Source organism: Peromyscus leucopus, chromosome 22 (genome assembly GCF_004664715.2).
Source record: "Peromyscus leucopus breed LL Stock chromosome 22, UCI_PerLeu_2.1, whole genome shotgun sequence".
NCBI lineage: Eukaryota > Metazoa > Chordata > Mammalia > Rodentia > Cricetidae > Peromyscus > Peromyscus leucopus.
In genome coordinates, this window is record NC_051081.1 from 36,198,984 (window position 1) to 36,215,450 (window position 16,467).

At 52.0% G+C, this 16,467-nt stretch overlaps 2 protein-coding genes across 3 annotated transcripts in view; both read right to left on the minus strand.

Annotated features, from left to right (window-relative positions):
- The window catches only part of Ift172 (intraflagellar transport 172), a 39,689-nt gene extending 28,652 nt beyond the window's left edge, over window positions 1-11,037 (minus strand). For both annotated transcript variants that reach the window (XM_028874858.2, XM_028874850.2), the window contains exons 1-11: window positions 10,889-11,037; window positions 6,030-6,173; window positions 5,721-5,833; window positions 5,276-5,315; window positions 4,945-5,010; window positions 4,690-4,769; window positions 4,413-4,500; window positions 3,172-3,386; window positions 1,950-2,073; window positions 1,138-1,233; window positions 37-198 (exon numbers count right to left, since the gene is read on the minus strand). In XM_028874858.2, coding sequence (XP_028730691.1) covers window positions 37-198; window positions 1,138-1,233; window positions 1,950-2,073; window positions 3,172-3,386; window positions 4,413-4,500; window positions 4,690-4,769; window positions 4,945-5,010; window positions 5,276-5,315; window positions 5,721-5,833; window positions 6,030-6,173; window positions 10,889-10,927 — 1,167 coding nt within the window. In that variant the 5' untranslated portion in view covers window positions 10,928-11,037. The remainder of the gene's footprint in view (window positions 1-36; window positions 199-1,137; window positions 1,234-1,949; window positions 2,074-3,171; window positions 3,387-4,412; window positions 4,501-4,689; window positions 4,770-4,944; window positions 5,011-5,275; window positions 5,316-5,720; window positions 5,834-6,029; window positions 6,174-10,888) is intronic.
- Window positions 11,038-12,170: 1,133 nt separating this feature from the next.
- Fndc4 (fibronectin type III domain containing 4) lies at window positions 12,171-15,575 on the minus strand. The gene is made up of 7 exons (XM_028874924.2): window positions 15,475-15,575; window positions 15,152-15,296; window positions 14,940-15,055; window positions 14,566-14,770; window positions 14,033-14,122; window positions 13,634-13,758; window positions 12,171-13,446 (listed from the first exon to the last, which is right to left on the minus strand). The coding sequence occupies exons 2-7, from the start codon at window positions 15,270-15,272 to the stop codon at window positions 13,411-13,413; spliced, it is 693 nt and encodes a 230-aa protein (XP_028730757.1). The 5' UTR covers window positions 15,273-15,296; window positions 15,475-15,575; the 3' UTR covers window positions 12,171-13,410.
- Window positions 15,576-16,467: the final 892 nt, after the last annotated feature.

Sequence of the window (16,467 nt, forward strand, 5' to 3'; positions counted from 1 at the left end):
CATCCCATTACCCACCTCGCCATTCTCGGTTCCTACCTCGCTGAGGCGGTTAGTGTTCAAGTCTCCGAGCAGCAGCGTGTCTGACGTGTGAGCTACCAAGTACCGTTCCTTTCCCAGGATCTTCACCTCCTCCACCTCATAGCCATAGTGGGACTTGAGCACCACCCTGGTCCCTGAAGATAGGTTCTTCACTATCACCTGGTAAGGGACAAGGCCGAGATTAGATTTTTCTTTATTTTTCTTCCTCTCCTACTTCTGAATTTACTTATTTATTTATTTTTGAGACATGTAGCCCTGGTTGGCCTGGAACTTGCTATGTAGTCCAGGCTGGCCTCAAACTCACTGGCCACATGCCAGACGACAATATCTATCTATCTATCTATTTATCTATTTTTCTTTCTTCCTTCCTTCCTTCCTTCCTTCCTTCCTTCCTTCCTTCCTTCCTTCCTTCCTTCCTTTCTTTCTTTCTAAGATTTTTAATTATGTATGTAGGTGTGTACAAAGGTGAGTGCAGAGAGGGTGTTGGATCCCCTAGGGCTGAAGTTACAAGTGATTGTTGTGAACCACTTAACATAGGTGCTGGGGACTGAACTCACATCCTCTGCAAGAATAATAAGAGCCACATCTCTGGCCCTGGTACAGTGTCTTCCAGATAAATCACCTTTGTATTCTCAGTCCTTAGCAGCACTAACAACAGCAGGGAAAGGATAAATGTTTCTGGAGAGAATGGAAAGGTAAAGGAACAAAGCAATAATAAATGCAGGGAAGGACAGAGGGAGAGTGAAACCGTGTCTCTAAGAGGACAGTTCTGGAGCTTTATGGTAGCTCGTGATCCTGTTCATCAACTCCTCTAGTGGGCAGCGCTGGGGAGACAGACTGCTTTACACCAGGAAGATAAAGGTGCCAGTCCCTGCACTTTTGAGCCTGGTGCTTAAGCCTTTCCTTACAACAGGACAGAACAGCTCTACAGCAGGGGAGTTGCCAGGAAGTCGCCCTGACACATTCTGTCCCCTACGCCAGCTCTGCCAGAGCGATGAAGGTTGAATGTGACTGTGGCTGTGGCCAGCAGGTGGGGAAATGTCACGAGGACGGATGAGCTATGGGCGATCTCGGCATGATGGGCCATCGGCTGCTCACCTGGCTGGGTCCCACATACGTCAGCTCGAACTTGTTCTTGTAAATGCTCCTTCGCAGGCAACAGTCAAACTGCTCCACCCCGCCACAGAGTGTGCCCTGAGAGAGGAAGGGACAGCGTGGAAGGCAACGCATGGGTGTGCTGGCACGGACGGTGTCTAGATACACCCCCAGGACCTCAGTCCTCGGGGACGGTGTCTAGATACACCCTCAGGACCTCAGTCCTCGGGGACGGTGTCTAGATACACCCCCAGGACCTCAGTCCTCGGGGACGGTGTCTAGATACACCCTCAGGACCTCAGTCCTCGGGGACGGTATCTAGATACACCCTCAGGACCTCAGTCCTCGGGGACGGTGTCTAGATACACCCTCAGGACCTCAGTCCTCGGGGACGGTGTCTAGATACACCCTCAGGACCTCAGTCCTCGGGGACGGTGTCTAGATACACCCTCAGGACCTCAGTCCTCGGGGACGGTGTCTAGATACACCCTCAGGACCTCAGTCTTTGGGGTCACCGTCTAGACGAGCGGCCAGCACCAGAGTGGCCAGGCTGTGGACCTATCAGAAGAGGACTGACAGGCATCGCAAGTGGATTGGATAACGAGGGAGAAATCAGGGTCCCCTGGACAAGTGTGTCCCTTGGGGTCTCCAGGAAAGTGTAAGTTTCTCTTTCCTGCCTTTAACAGCAGATTTTTGGGTTGAAGTCACAAGGCAGCTGGAGCATCTCTCATGTCACAGTGGTGCTTTGGCACAGGGAGCATTTGAGTCTGGTGTGGAGACAATCACCAATACAGAAAGGAGCAAGAAGAACTCACCGCACAGAGTCGTGAGCCGTCCCGTTTCCAGGCCAAGGCAGTGACGGTGTATAAGTTGGCAATCTCCTTGGGCTTGGCCTCTTCCCAGATGCTTCTTCGAGGACTCCAGTTGAACACCCGCAGTCTGGAAAGGTAAAGAGTGAAAATGAGCTAGTAATGAAAGGGAACCATCTCACTCCGTAAGGAAGGGAAGCAGGCGCAAAAGAAGGGGTCAGCAAGGCAGCCCAGCAGGGAGGGTAAAAACGGTGCAGAGGGAGCTGAGGAAGTCAAGGAAGTCAAAGGGAGACGGGGCAAGAAGATGGGGGCCAGGCTGGAGAGCTGGCTCAGAGGTTAAGAGCACTGGCTGTTCTTGCAGAGGTCCTAAGTTCAATTCCCAGCAACCACATAATGGTTTACAACCATCTGTAATGAGGTCTGGTGCCCTCTTCTGGCCTGCAGGCATGCATGCAAGAACACTGTATGCATAATAAATAAATAAATTAATTAAAAAAAAAAGATGGGTGCCAGGTGCGGTGGGGCACACCTGTAACTTGGGAGGCAGAGGCAGGAGGATCACTGCAAGTTCGAGGCCAGCCTGGTCTACCGAGTGAGTTCCAGGCTAGATGGGCCACAGAATGAGACCCCGTCTCAAAAATCAAAGACAACAACAAAGGCCAGAAGAAGAGAAGGCAGGACAGCAGGACAGGGGAGACAAACAGACTGCCAGGAGAGGGAAGAGGGAAAAACAAAGGGTAGCAGCTGAAGAAGAGAGGCACGTAAGGGGACACACGGGACTGAAAGGCCACAAAGACAGACAGACAGACAGACAGACAGAGAAGAGGGGACCTGACCCCAGCTGCTTAGCTGGTGTTTCGTTCTTTATTCATTCACCAAACAGTGGCTGTACGTCTCATGCCAGAGGCCATCGCAGGCACCCAAGAGAAAAAGATGGCTACGCAGAGTTCTTCTCAAGAACCCCTCAAAACAGAAGCAACACCTATGGCACAGCGGGGTGAACTCCAGTCTGAAGTGGGGACGCAGGGGACGTGATGGATTCTGCTGTGGAGTCCCAGGCTGCGGCAGCTCAGTGCATTCTGAAGCCGCCAGCATGCCAGCGGACGACAAGCTGAGAGTCCCTTTCAACAGACGAGGCTCCTGTCCACGCTCCCGCTGCAGTCCAGGACAACTCGGCCAGCACAGAGAGTCCACAGAGAAAGACGGTACAGCTGGCTGGGGGACCTACCTGTCATAACTGCCCAGCACGACAGACTGGCCTCCAGGACTTGCTGCGGCTGTGGTGAATTCCCGCTCCTGAGGGTCACGGCTGTAGTCGAAAGTCTGCAGCACGTGGCCTTCCTTCCCATAGGCCACGATCCTCCGATCACAGCCCGCAGCCACGATGCTGTTGGTTGCCCAGGCCAAGGCATAGGGTGGGCATGGATGGCTAACCAGCTTCCCCTGAGACAGAACGTTTCAATTGTACTTTGTGGATGCCACCCTAGAAATGCCTCAACTTGGCAGCTGATCCACACACTCTTGACCATCCCACCCTGCAGAGAAAAAAAAAAAAAAAATCTTCCTGCCAACATTTCCCCACACTGACCAACACACGCTAATTCTGAAGACTTCACAAATTATCCTTCGGGTCATGAGCACACACGTGCCATATGTATATACTTGTTGGCCTTGTACTCACAGTGGTGTGAGTGTTGGAGATCTCTGGTATGTACTAGTAAAGCCACCCAAAGGGAGACCACACACAGTAGCCTACACTGTCTAGGCCCAAGAGAGCACACGGCTTCAAAAAGGGCTAAATGTAATTAGTTACACAGTTAACTCACAATGTAAACGATTCAACAGTACTGAATTATACAGAGCAAAACATCCACACTTCTCTTTATGTCTATCTTTTCTTTTTCCAAGAAAATAGTTACCTCCTTCATATTTTATTGATTTGTATGTGTTTGTGTGTGTGCATCTGCATGTGTGTGCACATCTGTGCTTGTGTGCACGGGGTTGGAGGGCACAGGATAACTTGCAGAAGTCACGTCTGTCCTTGCACTGCGTGGGTCCTGACAGGTTTGGCATGGGGCACCTTTACCTGCTGAGCTAGCTTGCTGGCCTGTTAACTTCTCTCCCCCAGGTACTTGGATGTATGTGTGTTACGTAAACACACACACACACACACATATATATATACACACACATTTGTGTATATGTATGTATTTACATAAGTGGAAATAATTTTCACTTTTTGTCCCCCTCAGTCTTTCTCCCCCTCTCTCAAGGTCCCTTCCACCCACTCCTCCCTATAAATAGTGAGCTCTAGCCTCCTGAACGCAGATCTCTGTGGCGGCACCCAAATGCTTCTCTCCAAGATCGCACTCTCCCAGCCTCCTCCCCCAATACCTCGGCCTCCCCCCGACCCTGGAGGAGACAGACCCTGGAATGTCCACCCCACCCCAGAGTATGCGTGGTGCATACCTGTGACTCTCCAGAGCCTTCATCATCGAAGAAATACCTGACGATGGTGCCGTCTGCGTGGCCCGAGAGGATCCCTTTCCCAGAGCAACTGAAGGGCAAAGGCGGAGAGGTGGACACAGAGGGAGAGACTCACACACACACACATACACACACACACACACACACACACACACACACACACACACACACACACATATACACATACCCACCGTGAAAGTCCCCTTTCCGTCAAATGCAGTTTTCCCCGACATTTCCCAGTCTTATTTTTTCCACTCACTTGGTTGTCAACGCCACCACGTAAGAGTCTGTCCCGTAGATGGTAGACGACTTGTTAGTTTTAGTGTTTGCTAAGCGAACCTGAAACATCAAGAATATGCAGAAGTCTGGCTAGGCTACTTTCAATTCCGCCCGGGCACTGAGATGAAGGCCACACTTGAGCTCCAGGGACAAAGAGAAACCATATTCTCCCCCACCTCCCCAGGACCATTATCCCCACCTCACACCTACTCTGGGGTTCCTTCCCCTCCTTTACCTTGCCTTCGGCCAGTCCAAAGACAATAATGTACTCTGCAGGCCACTGCAGACAAGTGACGGCGCTCTATAGGAGAAAGGATGAAAGGTAACCCTGCCTGTGTGGATTCGCACACGCACAACAACCCGACACCCACCACACACCGCCACCCCAGTCTTCTCCAGGGGGAGCAGGCCAGGAGGGGACACGACAAGGCTCCTCGGTAGGTGACAATGAGCAGCCAGTCCACACCAGCCCTCAGCAGGTCAAATCAGGGCTGGACACTGGCAGGCGCAAGCCCGGTGACATTTCCAAGCAGATAAGCAGGTGTTTGCGCATCGGCGAACTTTACCGTCTGGATGAACTTGTTGCAGATCACCTTCTTGTCACCCCTGTAAACAAAGACAAGGACGCATACTTGAAAATCACGTCCGCAGATAAACTGCCCGACGTGATGGGGATGAAAGGCGGCAAGACCGGAAACCTTTCCTGGCCGACTAGCGCTTCCTGTCCCTCTGTGGGAGGTCTGATGGAGATGTGAGTGGGTGCCCAAGAAGCCCTGGGGCTACATCAAAGACACAGTGTCGCACTGGCTCTCGGGACCTTCCGCTGGCCTTACACTCGTCCTTCCCGAGGCGGGACTGCAGGACATACGGGCAGGCACAGGATGGCCACCACAGCATCAGGCTCTAGGGCGTTCCTGCTTTCCACGCCTGACCCCACCCCTATCCCAGCAAAGCGTTTCTCATGCCCACCTCTTCTTCTGTGGGCCACACCCACCTCCCACCCATCCTCACCAATCTTCTCCAATCTTGTAGACATAGATGATGTTGTCAGTCTGTCCTATGGCAATTTTAGTGGAATCAGGAGAGAAAGCCATGCCTTTTACCATGTAGCTCTTCCTGCCGTACTAGGGGTAAAAACAAAAATAATGAGTATAAATGAAAGGGAAACAAACAAACAAACAAACAAACACACACCTGTCCCAAAAGACCAGGAGGTTTATACTGAGGAAAAGCGTAGACCATTTCCCATGTCTACGGCTAGAAGGCAGATTACCAAGTTTTCTAGGGTAACATGTTAGAGTCCACATGAGTTCACTCTACCTTCATGTCGGCTGGTTTGGTGGAGAACTTGTCTCTCCGCTCCCCATGTTCATCATACAGCAGTACCACGCGGTCCACCGTGCAGACAGCGAATTTAGCATTGTTCTGGGACCAGGCCATACACGTCACCTTCGCAGCTCCATCCTGCAGAGGCAAAGGGGCAGGGTAGACAGGTGCTGGTCTACGGTGCGCAAAGCATCTCCAGGCTCCTCAGTCTTAGTGTGGCTTTGCTCTACATCTACCGTCACAGTGCTTCTCTCAAAACTAAACAAAATCCGACAAAGTGCTTGGACACTTGAACTGTAAGAACAGTAGTTTCCAGAGCCTCGTGTGGCCCGGATTGGCTTCAAATTCACTCTATGGCATGGATGACTTGAACTTCTGATTCTCCTGTCTCTACCTCCTGAGTGCTAGGATTCAACACATGTACCATCACGTCTAGTTTATGCCATGCTGGGGGGACAGGACCCAGGGTTTCATTCAAGGCAAACAAACACTGTCCCTACCAAGGCCTCTCCTCAGTCCCTAAAGTGCTTTGAGACTCATGGTATAAATAATGCATCAACTGTTCCAAAAGCAATGGCCTGCTTGTTCCCTCATCTTTCAGGGCTGCTACTGGAAAAAAAAATCAATTATTCTGATAAAGTTTAGTCTTTATAGCTACTCATTCAATTAACGTTTTCAAGCACTTTACTCAGAAAGGCACTTGGCCAGGAGCTGACAGAGAGACAAAGACGAAGCACAGATCCAGCCCCAGGACCTAATTGGATGCTACAAAATTGGAAATGCCCCATAAGAATAATATGTCCTGAGTGCAGGAATAATTTAGAGAAGCTCGGGACAATTTTATGCTTAAATGGTCAAAATTAAACTTTGAAGAATGGATGCCAGTGAATGGTAAATTACTTCAGATATAATGAGTAGCATGAACAGAGTCAAGCTCTGGCCGAGGACCAGCAATTTAAGGAAGCTGAAGCTTTGCAGACGAGAGAGGAGGTAGGGCAGGAAGCAGAGACTGGGCTAGCTCAGGAAGGGTCTTTGGAGGCAAGCTAATGATCTGGATTTACTGGGCAGGAACAGGAGAGACAGTGGACCCTGATAACTGGACGCTCTATCAAAGTCTCCAGTTAAAAGTGACCATTGCACAAGCTGAGATACGGCCCAGTTGATGGAGTGTTTGCCTTGCACTCAGAGTCCCCAAGTTTGATCCTTGGCACCTCAGAAGAGTAAGTTAAGAAATGAAAGGAATGTGGGAATGACAGGTATGGCGGCCCAGGCCTGGGAGGTAGAGGCAGGAGGATCAGATGTTTAAAATCCTCTTCAGCTACACAGCAAGTTTGAAGCCAGCCGGGCTATATGAGATGTTGTCCTTAAAAAAAAAGTAAAACCAAGAACCGGGCATGGTGGCACACGCCTTTAATCCCAGCACTCGGGAGGCAGAGGCAGGCGGATCTCTGTGAGTTCGAGGCCAGCCTGGTCTACTGAGTGAGTTCCAAGAAAGGCACAAAACTACACCGAGAAACCCTGTCTCGAAAAACCAAAAATAAATAAATAAATAAATAAATAAAAAGAAGATCAACCACAGTGAATTATTCTTCCTGCTTGTCCCTCACTTACCAGCTGTGATCCTCTAAGGCTCCACCACTAAAGGGTTTTGTTCCTTAGATAAAATTTAGCTCCTGCTCCAAATGTTCGATTAACCATTTGGGGCTACTGGAGGTCTGGCTTAAAACACTTTTACTTCCTACATCTAACCCAAAGGCTCCCAGAGCCAGAAGGGGAAGGGGTCACTGCACCAAAATCCTCAAACCACAGCCCGACAAAGAGCCAGCTGCACCATCACCACGGTCGTGATCCAACCGCTCACTACCGTAGGTTAGAAGGGGGTGCAGGCGCTTCACCAACTTTGGCTGATCACCCTCCTTCGTGGCTGAGTCCATCCTGGGCATCTGGCCCAGCTGCACCATGACATCATCTTTTTTTTAGGGACCAAGGGGTTCTAGTTCCAATTTTTCCATTAGGGTATTTTGAAATTACCGATGACAGCACCAGTTTACCGAGCAAGGAGTACAACTTTTTATTGTTCCACCCCGGAGCCAGGGCTCCATGCCCTACAACTCTCCTTCCTTCTAACTGACTTCTACTCTCCACACACCCTGCAAACATCCCCGAGTCCCATAATCGATGGATTCTCCTTTCTCTGCAATAAGTGTCTGTCTGTCTTGACAGCTGAGTGGAACAGGAAGTGGGACAGACATTGCCATAAGTGCTTGTTACCCAGTAAGTTCCTGACCTCATATCTCTGAGGTAGAAGCTATTATTATTCCCATTTTACATATGGGGAAACTGAGGCACTGAAAATTTAAAAAAGTAAATTACATATACAGTTTTTTGATGACAAGATGGAATATTTGAATCCATGTATGCTTGATTCCAAAAGCTATAACTGTAATGTCTTTAATTATGCTGTTGTGGTCTATGTATCAATAACTTAATTCTACCATATGCTTTTATTTATTGTTGTCATTATCATTATTATTATTATTATTTTTTTTTTTGAGACATGGGCTCTCTATGTACTCCTGGAACTCAATTTGTGAGACCACACTGGGATTGAACTCACAGAGATCTGCCTGCCTCAAAGCATGAGGCATCATGCCTGGTTTTTTTTTTTTTTAACTTTTTTATTAATTAAATTTACTTTATTTACTTTCATTTACTTTACATCCTGACTGCAGTTTCCCCCCCACTTCTCCCATCCCCTCCTCCTACTTCTCCCCACCCCACGCCCCATCCTCTGCTCCTGTTTCTGTTCAGAAAGGGGCAGGCCTCCCATGGGCATCAACAAAGCGTGGACTACATCAAGTTGAGGTAGTACTACACCTGACTTCTCAAGGAGACTCTAAAAGCCACACATTATTTTTATTTTTTAAAAGACCGTCTTGCTATGTAGTCAGGCTGGCTTTGAGCACACATCAAGCCTCCTTCCGTCCTCAGCCTCACAAATTCTGAGATTACAGGCATACGGCACCACGATCAGGTAAGGGATTTCCTTTTGTAGGGCTAGGGAAGAATGCAGGGTCTCATACATGCCAAGCATATGCTCTACCACTACGCAACGTCCTCTGCAAATAGCATACCCTTTCCGTATGTAGGTGTGTGGATGTTGGGGGTTCTATGTGCCTGTCTGTGTGTGCACGTAGAGGCCAGAGGTCAGGATCAAGTGTCTTCCTTAACTGCACCCCACCTTATTTTTTGAGACAGGGTCTCTCACGGAACCTGGAGCTCATAAATCTGGCTAGGCTGGCTGGTCAATGAGCTCTCGGGACCTACCTGACTCTGCCTCCCCGGAACTGAGATTACAGGTGTGCCTGGTGTTCAAGCGGATGCTGGCGATCTGAATTCAGTGTCTCCTGCTTATGAAGACCCATCTCACCCACAGCCAACCTTATTTTGCAGTGTTAGCCTGTCTTTTCCGTTTTGATGCCTTTCCCTGTGGTCTATCAGTCTCCACACAGCGTTTCAGTTTATAATGCTCTCTAAAACTTTTTCCTTACATCTCCACCCACAGGGCAGCAAGGGGATGCCCAGGAAGAGCCCCAGTGAGGACCTGGTGTCGATAGTGTAGCAGAGACCAGGGGCCTCGAACCAGACTAACGATTCTTTGCCATGAACGCCCGCACGACAAGATGTATGGACGAAGGGGTTTGCTGTGTGACTCACTGTGTCACACTGCAGCTTCCATGACAAGATTTTCCCTTTCTTCCTTTTTCTTTTTTACCTTACATTTTATCTTGTTTTATTTGGGGGGGGGTTAGGTTGCAGGGTAAAGGGCGGATGTGAGGGGACAGGAGATGGGTGTGATCGGGATCCATGATGTGAAAGACACAAAGAGTCAATAAAAAAAGAGAAAGTTAAAAAACTTTTTTTCCTTACATTTATTTGTTGTGCGTGGAGGTGGGGTATGTGTGTGGCTGTCAGTGGACGACTTGCATGAGTTGGTTCTTTCCACCATGTGGGTCTCAGGGATCAAACTCAGGCAGTCAGGCTGAGTGGTAAGTGCCTTTATCCACTGGCCATCTCACTGGTCCAATTATTGTTTTTTTCTTTTTTCAAGATAAAGAATCTCACGCAGCCCAGGCTGGCCTTAAACTCTCTATGTTGCCAAGGATGACCTTGCACTCCTGATCCTCCTGCCTCCACTTCCCAACTGCTGGGATTTCTGGCCTTCAGCGCCACCAAACCAGCTTATGGTGTGTGTGTGTGTGTGTGTGTGTGTGTGTGTGTGTGTGTGTGTGTGTAAAACGTCATTTAACTCTCTCCTAAGCCTCTTAGAGTTGCTCTCATGACGGCTTTTCTTTCCCAAACGAAGAAGCTAGTGATAGAAAGACCAGGTAAGATGAGGCTTCAAGCCAGAGGATACCATTTGGACAAATCAGCGCTACACCTGAACTCGGTTCCCTTCACTGCCAAACCTAGACTTCCTTTATGTTCCTGGGCTCCTCCCCTAGTGCCCAGCCTCTCCTGAATCTGAGATACACTTTCACCATCCAAACGAAGGTTAAAGCCTTGCGCTTACTTCATCCCGTGCAGACTTAGGATCGTTGCCTGTATGTGCGCCTCTCCCTCATTGCCTGTGACGCAACTCCATCCCTTAGAGCCTAAGCTTGGGGCCTGACACTCAACTCATGTACGTGATGCAAAGTCTTGAGCGATGCCTGTCGCCTACTGGAAGCGCTTTTGCAACCTCCTGCACACAGTAGGCACTCCGCATAAACTTCTGCTCCCCCACTTTTTTTTTTTTTTTTTTGGAACGCCCGGCGGCCGGGGCGTGGGGGGAGAGGCACGCGATTCCTCACCTGAGGGCTCAGCAGGGTCCTCAGGTGCTTCAACTGCATGACGCACACGGCTCTCGGAGCCTCGCTGACCGAGACAACTCCCGCGGTTACCCGGACAACCCGCCAAGCGGCGGCGGCGGCGGCGGCGCGGGCCGCTGACGCACAGGCGACGTGGCGCGACGCACGTCATGAGGTCACGTCGCGGGTTTCCGCGACGGCGCGAGCGGGCACGTGCGCAAGCGCGGCGAGTCCTAGGGCGGGGCCACAGGAGGGGGTGGGGTGGTCGCAGCCTCTCCTCGACCAATCCCGTAGCGGCATGCAAACCCCAGGCAAAGCCCCACCCACAAGTCTTCCTCTCCCCGCCCCCCCCCCCCCCCCCCTGCTCCGGCATCACTTTAACCCTGGTGTTTCTCACCGCTGCACCCAGCCAAGTGCGCTTCTAGCGGCTTGAACTCTGGAGCAGAGCAAAGCGGGTGAAAGCCAATTCGCGGAACTGCAACCTCCGCCCGCCCCCGCCAAAAGTTCTGTGACTTGCCCGGGGCCACACTCAGTGCCGATGGGTAACGGTGAATGCTCAAGGAGATACCTCTTTGAAGTGGGCAGAGGGACAGTCGCGTTTTACACAACAGGACGGGTCACGGGCCGAAGTTAAAACAGCTAGTAAACGGTGGAACCGGGATTCAACCCAGAGCCGATAACCTTCTCATTCCCGTAAGACGATTCAAGTCTTCTTAACCCATTGTCTCCGTGTTCAGCTTCTCGACCCTGTAAGACAGTCTCCGGAAATGATCCGGGGTTTGAGGGCTGTGTTGGAAGCACTGGCTAGGGAAAGGCAAGGCACCCTGTGTGGTCAATGGGTAAACGGTGAGTTCACGGCTGCTTACTGAAATCCAGGTGTCTTTATGGGTCAGTGCAGGGGACAGACAGCTTGGCTGACCTCCTAGCTTAGAGCTAGGGGTTGAGGATTGGTTAAGAAAAGATACTGTCCTCTTTATTTTGTTTGACTGGGATCCTTTCAAGAATTTTCCTTCTAATTTCTTGCGACGTATTAGAGAGAGCGAATGACATGCAGAAAAGGAGCTACCCGTGGGCCTTCTCTAAACGGTCCCAGGTTGGCAAGACCTATACCCCCCTAAAAGCATAGCATGTGCTTTCCAGACAGAAGCTGGGTCCCAAAGCCTTGCATGCACAGCGGTTGCCAACGGCAACGAATATTTCTCTCTCCATCACTACCTCCCGCTGGAAAAAATTAAGAACGGGTAGAGGGCAGTTGCCAAAATTTTTCACAGGTAACACAAATAGGTCCCAGAACCCAGATTTTATTTTTTTTTCCATAGGGGCATCCAAACCCCTTTGTTTTTATTTCTAGAATCCTCTGGATATGTTACAGAGTATAAATATAAACTCCTTTATGGATTACAATTATTATTAAGTTTGAGTGAACAGAGACACAGATGAAAGAGAAAACAAAGAGGCACTGGTGTGCACAGGGTGAGAGTACATGGCACCAAAGGACAATCCGTGGTAGCTGCTCTTGTTAGGCCCCCAAGACACTGCTCCTTCCTTCTGACCATCTTCCCAGAGTGAACGGTGGGATAAAAAGGATGGGGAGGGGGTTAGTTATATAACTCAGTGGTGGAGCATTTGCTTAGTACGCGCAAGGTCCTGGACAAAGATTAAAAAAAAAAATCTACTGGCCCTTTTATGTGACATGGCCTGGTTTCCACTGGTGCAAAAAACTTCTGTGTCTTCTCATCGCCTTCCCCCGTTCGACAGAGCCAAAGAAAGGAGGCGTCTAGCTTTCTGTACCCTTTCCTCCTCGTCTTTTCTCCGCCCATCTTAGACGGAAACACTGAGACAAACATCTTATGAGTCTGTTCCTTAAGTTGGTGGTGGCGTGAGGGGCCCTTGGAGAGCGGACGGGGTGTAGAGACGTCTTCAGCATACCATACAGTATACCTTACAGCCAGTTCCAGTTTGTCCAAGAACCTTTATTGGAAAAATGTCCCAGGGGTGAGATCACCCGCAGCTGGAGGGGCTGCCAGGTGAGGGGGAGCACCTGAGGCTCCGTGGAAGACATTGGAGTAGTATAGTGTGACATCTGCCTCTAGGCCCAGATGGTTCCTCTTCCTCCCTGGAGGAGGGCAATACAGACAGAAACACCCCTCGCTCAGGCCCAGAGGCAGGCTGTAGGGGCAGCTAGTGGATGCCAAGAGTCCTGATGCACGTGAGATGGGCCCCTATTTGGGACCTAGTGGGATAGGGTTGAATAAATGACTCTCCCCTGGACCTGGGGGGATAGAAGATGTTTCATTGATATCCACTCCCAGGTCCAGGGGTACAGATTCTAACAGACCTACCTTCTGGCCCTGCTCACAGTAGAAAGAGGATGGGTACCAGCCAGGGATTCTGGGAGTGCATTGCCTTGTGGGAGTCTCAAGCAGATCACCGTCTTAGGCTTTCCCTGACCCCCACCCCCACCCCCCACATTATTTATTAGTGCATCTCTCTTCTGGTTCTGGTTCTTCGTTCACCCAGTTCACTCAAACGTCGATGGTGTTGATGGATGGAGACTTTTTCTGTGAAAGAAAATCACCCAAAATCTCGAATTCCAGAAAAGGAAAGGTGCCACACCTGCCTTCTGGACTCCTCCCTCCCGGACATCCCTTTCCCACCCCACCCCTCTCTTCTGCCTGTTCTGCCTTTCACTGAGTACTCCTTGGCCCCCAGATCACTCTTCTCACCCCCACTGGTTCCCCACATCACCTGTCTTGTTCCCACTGGCCTTCCCTGAGGACTCTGTTCAGGCCCCTTCCCCTTCTCCTTGGGGTTGTTGTTGGAGTCGTTGTCCTTGATGATGTCGTACTGACGGCAGAACAGCCCAATTACAGCTGAAACACAAACAAGACCATCTGAGCCGTTGCGGGGATCTTGACCTCTCCATTCACAGCCTGGAGGGGCCAGAGGTAGTCACACAACTCCTAGAAAATCCTTCAATCCCTGGGGCCTGTGCAACCCTGGCCTTGCAAACCTGTCCTGATTACCTCCCACCTCTGGCCCTCCACCCCCACTCCCTTTCTCTCCCTTTTCTCCTGACAGACAGACAACCTTCACCACTTCCCACCATCACAGACCCAAGTCCCCGGTTCCCCATCCAGGACTCACCAGCCCACATGAGCAACACCACCACAATGATGACCACTTCCCCTGTCTGCAGTGGCCGCTCTCCATCCAGACCCTCCACCGTAATGTCACCTAAGAAGAGAGCCGTGCTCCGGGTTACAAAGGACCCCCTGGAGGGCTCCGTTACATACAGAAGGGAGACGTTGGGGGTTAGAGTCAGCGGGATCCATCTCGCACTGAACCTGGAGTTGTGGGGTGGGCCCTCTCCGGAAGAAGCCCTTGGTGGGCAGTGTTTAGACATCAAAGGGTGATCACAGAACTTGCTCGTGCAGGCTGTGGCGGATGCGATTTGAGTTTGGGTGAAAGGAAGCTTTTTAAAAGCCCTTCCCCCCTCCCCCCCCCAAAAGATTCATTAGCAGCGTCTCTATAGCTGGTCCCCTGCCCACCTGTTTTTCTTCCCTTCCCTGGCAGTGGAAAGAATTAAATCATTCTAGTCATCTGAGCTAGACTGTTGTGAGCAAATAAACCAGAGGTTAAAAGCCAGGTAGAAAGAATCTACTAACACAGGCTCTCACCTGGGCTGGAGCTGTTGGAGGGCAGCCTGTCAGAACCCTTGAGAGTACGGAAGTGCACCCGGGGCCCAGGGGGACTCTCTCCCCGGAGGCCGATGCTCCTGACCTGCACCGTATAGTCACTGTCTTCAGCCAGGCCCCACAGAGCGCAGGCCCTGGTGGTGGTGTTCACCTCCCTGATCACACGCTGCCCAGGGCCATTCTGCCGCTGCAAGGAGATGAAGAGAAAGGAGAGCAACCTAGCCCCAGTCCCTGACCATCAGGCTGAACTCGGGGACTTCGTAACATCCAAGCCCTCCAAAGGAGTAGTGTGGAGGTGATTGGAGGGATGTTCAGAGATCCAAGGGCACAGGTTGGGGAAACAGGGTGATTCATACTTGCTGGGAAATGGAGTAGCCAATGACGATGTTGCCTTCTGGGACGTCCCAGGACACAGTGGCCGAGTTGGCTCTGAGGTGAGTGACCGTCACATTCACAGGAGAGGGAGGTCGGTCTGGGGGGGGGGGGTGCCAGGGTGTTGACAGGTTAAGAGGTTTCACCTCCACACTAGCTCTGACGGACCCCCACTGCGGCCGTCCTCTTGACTCACCTGCTCGTACAAAGCCCAGGTCACAGCTGACCAGCAGGAGGACCGTGGGACTCAGATATGGGGAAAGGGGCATCAAAGAAGCCATGGTTTCCACCGAGTTCGCCGAGGGGCCCGGAGGCATCCGCTTGACATCCAGGCGGGGATCCTGGAGGAGGCACGAGTTGAGGGGGTCAGGAGCTGGCCCCAGAACGCAAGCGGGAGGCAGCAGCTCTCCCAGGCTGCCCACAGCCCACAGCCCACTTGCCCCGCGGCTTTCCCGCCTCCGCATAACCCCGGTGCCCACCCCAGCCCCCACCCGCGCAGTCGGATCAGCCCACACCCACCTCCCGGCTCCTCGTGGTCCGTCAGGCCTCGGGGGGCTGTTCGGTGCCCAGGGGCCGGCCCATCGCCGAACTGGCGCTGGCCCTACCCCATCCCGACGCGGGCCCGCCGAGGCGGGCAGCGCCAGCCGAGCTGCGGGCAGAGAGGGCAGAGGCGGAGTGGCCGCGGGCCGCGGGTCTGCGGGGCCCCCAGCGTTCCCAAGGGCCGCGCGCGCGACGTCTGTCTCGGAGCAGGGGGCGTTGCCGGCGGCGAGGCCTGGCAGCTGGCCTGCGTCCCCGGTGCAGAGGACAGTGCGGCGGCCGAATCTGGCCCCCTGCAGCGGGATGTGATCGTCCGGGCCAGCCAGCCAGCCAGCCCAGCCAGCCGCCGCCTTCTGCAGAGCTGGCCCCGCGCGCTCCGCTGCAGCCCGGCTGGGACGCGCGGGCCCGCCCCGCCCCGCCGGGGTTCTTGCCGCCGTCATCCTCCCCCCCCCCCTCCCCACAGCCCGGTTCTCCCGGGGCTCCTCCCACGACCCTCCCAATGGCGGCCTGCAGGGCCCCTATCCCTTCATCCTCCCTGCCCTAGTAGATGAACAGACTAGGGTACCCGGACAGGCGCAGGTGCCAGGGTCTTGGGCACCTGAGAGAGCCCCTCCTTCCCGGCATGAAATTAGCCAAGTTGGGAGGAGGCATTCCATCTCCGAATGCAGGAGGGGGGCTAAGAGGAGAGGAGACCGAGAGGTGGAGATGATAATTGTTTTAACAGTCTCTTGGAGACTGCGTCAGCCTTTTAAGTCTCTTTCCCATTCATGATCTGATTTGATTCCGTTCTCTTTTTCATTCATTCTTTCATTTATTCAGCAAATATTTACTGATCATCTTCTGTGTGCCTGGCTTTATAAGAGCTGGAGACGACTTCGAAAGAATGCTGGGAGGATAGGAGCAATTAAAAAGCATCTCTCTCTCTCTCTCTCTCTCTCTCTCTCTCTCTCTCTCTCTCTCTCTCTCTCGTGTGTG